The 7,656-nt window shown below is 36.7% G+C and overlaps 1 protein-coding gene across 1 annotated transcript in view; it reads left to right on the top strand.

Annotated features, from left to right (window-relative positions):
• LOC144628861 (laminin subunit alpha-3-like) overlaps nucleotides 1-7,656 on the top strand; it is a 41,197-nt gene that overhangs the window by 2,509 nt on the left and 31,032 nt on the right. Inside the window, 7 exon segments of the mRNA XM_078486967.1 lie at nucleotides 1,524-1,691; nucleotides 2,096-2,251; nucleotides 2,413-2,625; nucleotides 3,059-3,739; nucleotides 5,271-5,417; nucleotides 5,899-6,184; nucleotides 6,687-7,444. Of these exon segments, the coding sequence (XP_078343093.1) occupies nucleotides 1,524-1,691; nucleotides 2,096-2,251; nucleotides 2,413-2,625; nucleotides 3,059-3,739; nucleotides 5,271-5,417; nucleotides 5,899-6,184; nucleotides 6,687-7,444 (2,409 nt within the window).

The following is a 7,656-nucleotide window of genomic DNA, read 5'->3' on the forward strand; positions in this document are numbered from 1 at the left end:
GAAATATTTCATTTTGAAATATCAAAACAAACATGTCACTTGGAAACTTCTTTTATGTAAATATATCAAAGATTTGTGGTGTGGAGTAAAATTTTATTAATCAATCATTCCACATGCATTGTGAGAGGGCAGCGATTAGTTTAATCCGAGACTCTGTGAGATGGCCAGACTATCTTCTCTGCGAGCCACAGACTCTCTATGCCTTAAAAAAAGAGATTTAGATGCAGAGATGTGCTTGTACATGTTAAAAAAAATATGAAATGGTAAGACTGGTGAGATTTGACTGAAATTATTCTTGGAGATGTGTAATTTTTGACGGACCATTCGCTGCCCTTATTGCACACTCTGAGGTACATTTTTTCGTATTGACAAAAATGTTCTTTTGACACATACAATGACTTGCACACCAGCTTAACTGGGATGAATCAGCTTAAATGTGAGCCTCACTATGTGTACCCATGTCTTCGTTTTCTTTGCAAATTTTTTTGCAAATCTTCAATATTTTAAAGCAGATCTTCGTTTTTTTCGTGAAATGTGGTCAAATGCCAAAATCAGAAATTCCAGATTTTTCTTAGTGTTTACTAGTTTTGACAATTTTATTTCAAGTGTTCAATTTGATCACATGTTTTGTCAATTCAGACCTTCGCTTCAATCTCGAGATCTTTATTTTTTTTTGTGGTGAGCTCACGTCTGATTTTTGGAAATACCCATTGAGAGGCTCAATATATTGTTCCAGCCAAAATGTGTTGTTCCAGGAAATATCCATTTGCACTCTAATAGGGTCACTGGAAAGTTGAAAGGAGGGGGGTGGATAGGGGGTTAAAGGCCAATTGTTTGAAGAAAAGTATGATGCTAAACTGGAATTTCCAGAAGGGGGGGGGGGTATCAAACCAAAAGAGAATGTTCTGTGGGAGGGGTATGGTACATTTTGTGGGACAACACATTGGGTGAGTTATCAGAACCAGGCAGCCTGCTTGGTACTATCTTTACACAGTTGTTATATAATGAACCATTTACAATGTAGATATTTAATGCTATTGTTTTAGCTGAGATATCAGATACCAATTAACCAGTTAAGTTAAAAATGTTCATGATAACCTTGATTTAATTATCTATTTTGTCATATTTTAAACATCCAACAGTTAAAGAAGTTCACGAAAAATAGTTAACACATTAAAATTTTCAGATTTACTCGCTAAAGACTACAGAGTGGTAGTCGAAAGCTGTTTTAAACAAATTTTTAACCAGAGATCGCTTTTCAACTTTTACCAAATGTCTTACCCTTGTTACTCGTCTACTTTTAAACATTTTAGATCGATTATCAGTTGATTGGTAGTATGCTTAACTTTCAATGTCACATAAGTGAAAGCAATTTTTATAACAAAGTCTAAAATTGAGGGGCGACATGCAATCATGTTGTTGCATTGGTTAGAGCATTTAGTTGGCATGTAAAACTTAGTTACACTGGCTGAACTTTTTTGTCAAGTTTGTTGTTCATTGTTTACTTTTCCTTGTTATCTTAGCATGTCAGTGCTACAAACATGCAAAAAGCTGCCATTATAATAAGACTCTGGACCATGGTATCTGTGATGACTGTTACGACAACACCACAGGGATGTTCTGTGAGCAGTGTGTGGACAAATTCTATCGTAACATGAGCAAGCCCCTTGATGATCCTGAAGTGTGTCTACGTGAGTAATTCTTATTGCTGTATTTGTTTTCGTATTTAGTACATGTAAATTTGAAGCAATGAATTCCTGAAATATATGTTCATTGGACAATGTGTCCAACTATATGTGAATGCAAGCAAAGTCGTAAACCAAAGGCATAATGTCATCTATTGTAAAGATTTTTTATAATTACTAAACAATGTAGGATGGTATTTTTCTTCAAAACTAGTCATAAATTTTACTATATTCTTTTTGGCCAGTGAAAAGTTCTCTTTCCCCTAGTGAAAATTACCAGAAGTTGACTTTTAGCTACATCCCTTAATATTACTATTCTTTTTTTAAAGGTTCTGCATACCTAAAATATTACTGTATGCAAACTGTGTAAGTTTACAGGGGTTAACATTCTGTTTTGTTCTTTATTTTAGCCTGTGACTGCTACATGTTTGGAATTACAAACAATGGGTCATGTAATCAAACAACAGGACAATGTGAATGCAAGCAAAATGTGACAGGTCGGCAGTGTGATGGTTGTGAGGATACTTTCTGGGGCTTTCGACTCCATCCTATAGGGGATTGTCGAGGTAAGAAATAACATGAGTCATACATTGATTCTTTTACTATCATATTGCCTAATAGAAACAGACTTGAGGAAAATAGCACTTGCCTAGTTGGTACACAATATAAAATTTTGTGTAATTTTTTTTTTAATAATTTATGGCTTTTTAAAATCATTTCATTGTAGAATGCAAGTGTAATGATAACGGCACAAGAAATGGAAGCTTAAGCTGTAATCAAGATTCAGGCCAGTGTCCTTGCAAGAAAAATATTCATCAACTTACATGCTCTGAGTGCAGAGATGGTTTCTATTCATTTCCTAAAGCTGTCAACGTAGACTGTATTCAGTGTGACTGTGATTATGGTGGAAGTGTTGAGGAGATCTGTGAAAAAGAGAATGGTTTGTATAAAAATGTTTTGTTGGATATATTATGCATAAATTATGTGTGTTTTATTTTATTATTGTTTTTTTTTGGGGGGGGGGGGCGGGAATAAAAGTTGCTGCAGCTATATTGTCAGATTGGAACAGGATATGACACAAACAATATTAAACAAAAAAATAATAATTACAACAACTAATTAACAAAAAAACACAAACTGTTTGTGAATTCACAAGTAAACTAAAAGAACCTGCAAATTGTACCAAACATAGAATTGACTCCATACTTAACATAACAACATAACATAACTTTATTTTCCTCCCAACCTTTTTACAGAGTATTTTTAAAAAATTACAAACTTTTATGTTAACTTACAATGGAAATGGGAAGTGAGAGACAGCAGTGGCTCTCCTTACAACTCTTTGTAAACTGAACAATATTTTTTTTGGTTAGGAACTTGTCTGTGTCGAAGCCATATTCAAGGAGAGCGTTGTACTGAAGTTAGTAAGGGCTACTATGTTGCCTCCTTTTACCATCTGAAATATGAAGCTGAAGATGCCAGGGGAAGTTATGTTGCCACATCTTACTTCACTGGAGTGGATCAAATATTTACTGGAAGAGGTTACGGAAAGATTGGACTCGGCCAGTTTATTTCTTTCACTGTCAATCCACCCACAAGCTTTAATGACTTCTACATAGTTATTCGCTATACTAGTGTTGAAGATGCTAATGTAACTCTGAGGCTCTCTGTAAGTTCCTGCATTGGATCAGATTGTAATGCAACAAACAATTTTACCATTTCTCACCTACCTCATGGAGCTGGGTTAGCTTGGAGATCGCAAGAAGCTGTTCCTTTCCTTGGAGGCAGAGTGTATCATTTGAACTTGACGTATGTTAGTGGAATGTACTCTAACTCAACAATAGAAATAGACTCATTAATTTTGCTTCCAAATGTGAGAGATGTCAGGATTTATGAAATTGCTCAAGACACTGGCTCCGTTCATGGTATGGCACTTCAACAAATTGAAGATTGTTGGAATAATTCTACCACCATTGCTGGGTCACAAAATAGCTCTGACATCTGTAGGAATGTCACTTTCTCTACCATGGCTGAAGTATTTGATGGAGCTATTGGTAAGTCTTATTTCTGATTGAACTTGAAACTTGTCACCTTATTATAAGAAATTAGAATATAGCCGCTGTATACGCGCAATGGAATTCTAGCGGGCATTATTTTTAATAGAACATAGCTGAAAACTATAGAAGCCCAGTACCCCGGATGTGCGAATTGTTTGTCGAATTTTGCTGAACGCGCGACTTCGTCGACTTCGCCTCTATTCTCTTGTTTTGTTGTTTAAATGATGCTTTAAAGCAGCAAGTTTTTATCAGAAACGTTTTACATGCTTAAATGGAAGTAAGACAGTGCCAAAGGAAGCGACAGATTAAGAAAGAATCGTTGAAAATTGCTGTTGTTCTTTGGAGTTGTGTACGCCACTATTTTGCCGTGAACTGCCGAAATTGTTTGGAAACTATTTAGCAAAACAAGCTGGACTCTAGAAACGCTTTGAGGTAAGAAACCTTTTTTAGCCACAATCTGAAGACAGAACACTCCACTTTTGTTCTTTTTAAATCGAAATTAGAGGCGAATTTAAAAAACTTGCTGCGAAACGAACGCATGGAAATTTTTCATTTGAATGAAATTGAAGTAGGCTTGAATGCGTAAATATTTCAACTAGATGTGTCGGCTTTGTGAGAATCTTTTGGTAGTCGGAGAAAGGACTATAAATAGGAAATATGAATGAAATGGTATCTTGGTTTATTTATAATTATAAAGAAGCCGCCAAAGAAAATAATAAACTAAACTTTCACTTTTACCGATGTTGCGTGCGTTTGTAAATACCGTGAGCAGCCGTAAGCAACCGCGAGTCTTGTAAGTTCTGTGCTCTTTTTAATGCTATATTCTAAACCCACTAGAAGAAGGTTTTCCTATGTCCTATAAGAAAATAATGCACTTTTGAGGTCTATAAAAGCAGCTGAATGCCCTCGCCTTACGGCTCGGGCATCCACTAGCAGCTTTTATAGACCTCAAGCGTGCATTATTTTCTTATAGAACATGGAAAACCATCTTCTAGTAGGTAATTAATGCTCTGCTAAATTAAGGTCTTTGAAATTAACACGAATTGGAGGGAAAATTTGTTTTAAATAAAGGAAAAGAGCTTTAGAGTTAATGTGTGGGGGGGGGGGGAACCCTCTTTGAATTAACGCAGGGATGGGGCAATGTTTTAAAAATGAAGAAAATTAATGTGATTTGTGATGTCTCTAAAAATAGTTTGGCTGCTGTACCCCTCTTCTGAAAGCAAGAATAAACTAAAAATATTGCAAATGACATATCTTTAAGGCTTTTACATTGTAAAAGACTGTACCATGGTGTACAGAAAAGAGAAGGATGTTGCTTGCTAGTTTCTATATGTGTTCAGCCATGCAGTATCCAGTATTTTGGAATGGAATTAAGGTCTTGGAAATTAATGCTCCACTTAACAAATAATATTGCAGAAAATAACAGTAAAAAGTAATTTCCTATAATAAGGTAAGTTACAAAGCTTTGTTTCTCATGTACACTGTACATGTATTTAATTGACCATGTTAATTTTTTTAAATTCTTTAGCTTGTTCATGCAACAGCACAGGAACTGAGAATGGCACAATTTGTCGTCAGCTAGGAGGTCAGTGTCACTGCAAGCCGGGAGTGACAGGACAGTCATGTGATCGTTGCTTACCAGGATACTTCAACTTCTCTGATAGTGGATGTACAGGTATGTTTAGTTCACCAGAAAAGTAACAAGATAGTTCTTTAACACCTGACTTTAGAGACTTTAAGACACCCTGTTTTCAGTGTATGGGTATGGATAAATTACTAGTAGTCATACTTTACAGACTATTTGCTTACAAATACAATGAAACCACAATTTACACAGTATTGCTAATATGTAGGTTATCATGCCAAGATGTCATTACCATTTATTTATTGGCTTCCTTGTCTTAATAGACAATGGGTTTCTGCCAAGCTTAGTAGGGATCACTGGTTAATCAAACAGTGACTAGGATGGCTCTTTAGCCCGATTCAAGAATGACAGACTCTTCCACAGTTGCTGCAGAATGACAGACTTTCCAGGAGTGCTTAGAACTGCTTACAATACATGAAAAACATGGTATCCTAAATCCACCAGTATTCAGGAATCATGGTGTCTAAACTTACTTGGGATTGATAGAACTTTTTGCTTGTGTTTTTCTCAGCTTGTGAATGCAGTGACCTGGGATCCTCAGATCTTGTTTGTGATCCTGTGACTGGCCAGTGTCCTTGCAGGTCTGGTGTTATAACAAGGACCTGCAGCAGGTGTGATGCAGACTACTATGGTTTTCACACGGGAAAGGGATGCGTTGAGTGCAAATGTAATGCTAGTGGCTCTGCAGATCTTCAATGTGACCGGAATGGAGTCTGCCCATGCAAGAACAGCACCACTGGTACAAAATGTGACATGTGTCGTGAAAACTTCTTCAATTTTACATCAGAGGGATGCCAGTAAGTATAAGAAGTATATTGCAGTCTCATTTGTACATGTAGATAAGTTACATTTTTCAACAAAACAAATGTGAACAGAAAGTTAGCAGTTAACAGCAGTCATGAGCCATGAGTAGAGCTCGGTCATCCAAGAGAGGCAGATTTTTCTGCCTGGCAACTTTTCATTGTCACCTACCTGATGGGCAAGGGCTCCGGCAACTAAATTGTAAAAACTAAGACGAGCATGCAACTGCCTCAGGCAAACAAAATTTGAGAGCTGCTTGTTTCAAGATACTGCTGGAATTTAAGTCTTTTTTCCAAGCCCTGCATGAAGCATCTCAAATTTTAAGAATTGAAACAGACTCTGCTTACACTGTGGTTTCTTCTCTATGACTGTTAAAAGAACACTTCTTTGTCGACTGTTTTCATTTTTAAAAAACTTAACCTTATGAGAGAAAACAGACCAAGGAATATTTTGTATACAGTCATTGTGTCACTGAGTAACCGTTTTTGTGCTTTGTAGGCCCTGTAACTGCCATGAGGGAGGTTCTAGTACACTGCAGTGCCACCTCAACACAGGGATCTGTACATGCAAGGCCAATGCTGAAGGGAACAAGTGTGAGAGATGCAAGAATGGAACATACAACAGTGACCCCAACAATCCAGATGGGTGTTCTCCTTGTTTTTGTTTTGGTCGATCTGATGTGTGCTCCTCAGCTGCAGGCTTTGTTGAATCCTATATAAAGGCCAATTTTTCATCAGTGGACAACATTGATCTTTCTGGTATACTACCTAACTTTGGTGCCTTTGATAATGGTGACTCCTTTAACATAGAATTTACATCTGACAGTTCTGTCAAACTGATTTTCAAGAAAAACTTTAAAGGTAACCAGCTTCCTTCTTATGGTCAGTTGTTCAAGATGACCATGAATTATGCTGATGTGGACAGTTTGAATGCTACTTGGAACATCACACTATCAAACAGCAAAGGACAAGCATATTTTAACATCTTACCTCAGCCATCCTTGTCAAACAAGGAATATCATGTTAGACTGCATGAACACTACACCCTCAACAACTTAACAGCATATGAACTACAGAGTATCTTGGTGGGCATTGATTCTGTTCAAATTCATGGACGTTTTAAGGCCAATGGATCCATCACAATAAATGCTAAGTTGGGATCTGCCACTAAAGGTGTTGGTGAAGAAGTGGGATATGTTGAAAACTGCACGTGTCCAAACAACTACACAGAGCTGTCATGTGGATTCTGTAATTCAGGTAAAGTATGGTGTTTCTTTGGACAATTACAGTAACTATTTGTGGATATTATTCTCCTAATTTGCTCACTTTGACTTGTATAAGCAACTGAGAAATCTTTCCTTTTTTGTGGCAGTAGTGAGTGATTTTATTAAGCCAAGTCTGTAAAAAGCTAATGATTATTGCCATGTCCTTTCTTGGAGACTCACAGAGCAGTTTTCTCATGACTATCA

Source organism: Oculina patagonica, chromosome 1 (genome assembly GCF_052425735.1).
Source record: "Oculina patagonica isolate OP01 chromosome 1, crgOcupat, whole genome shotgun sequence".
Taxonomy (NCBI): Eukaryota; Metazoa; Cnidaria; class Anthozoa; order Scleractinia; family Oculinidae; genus Oculina; species Oculina patagonica.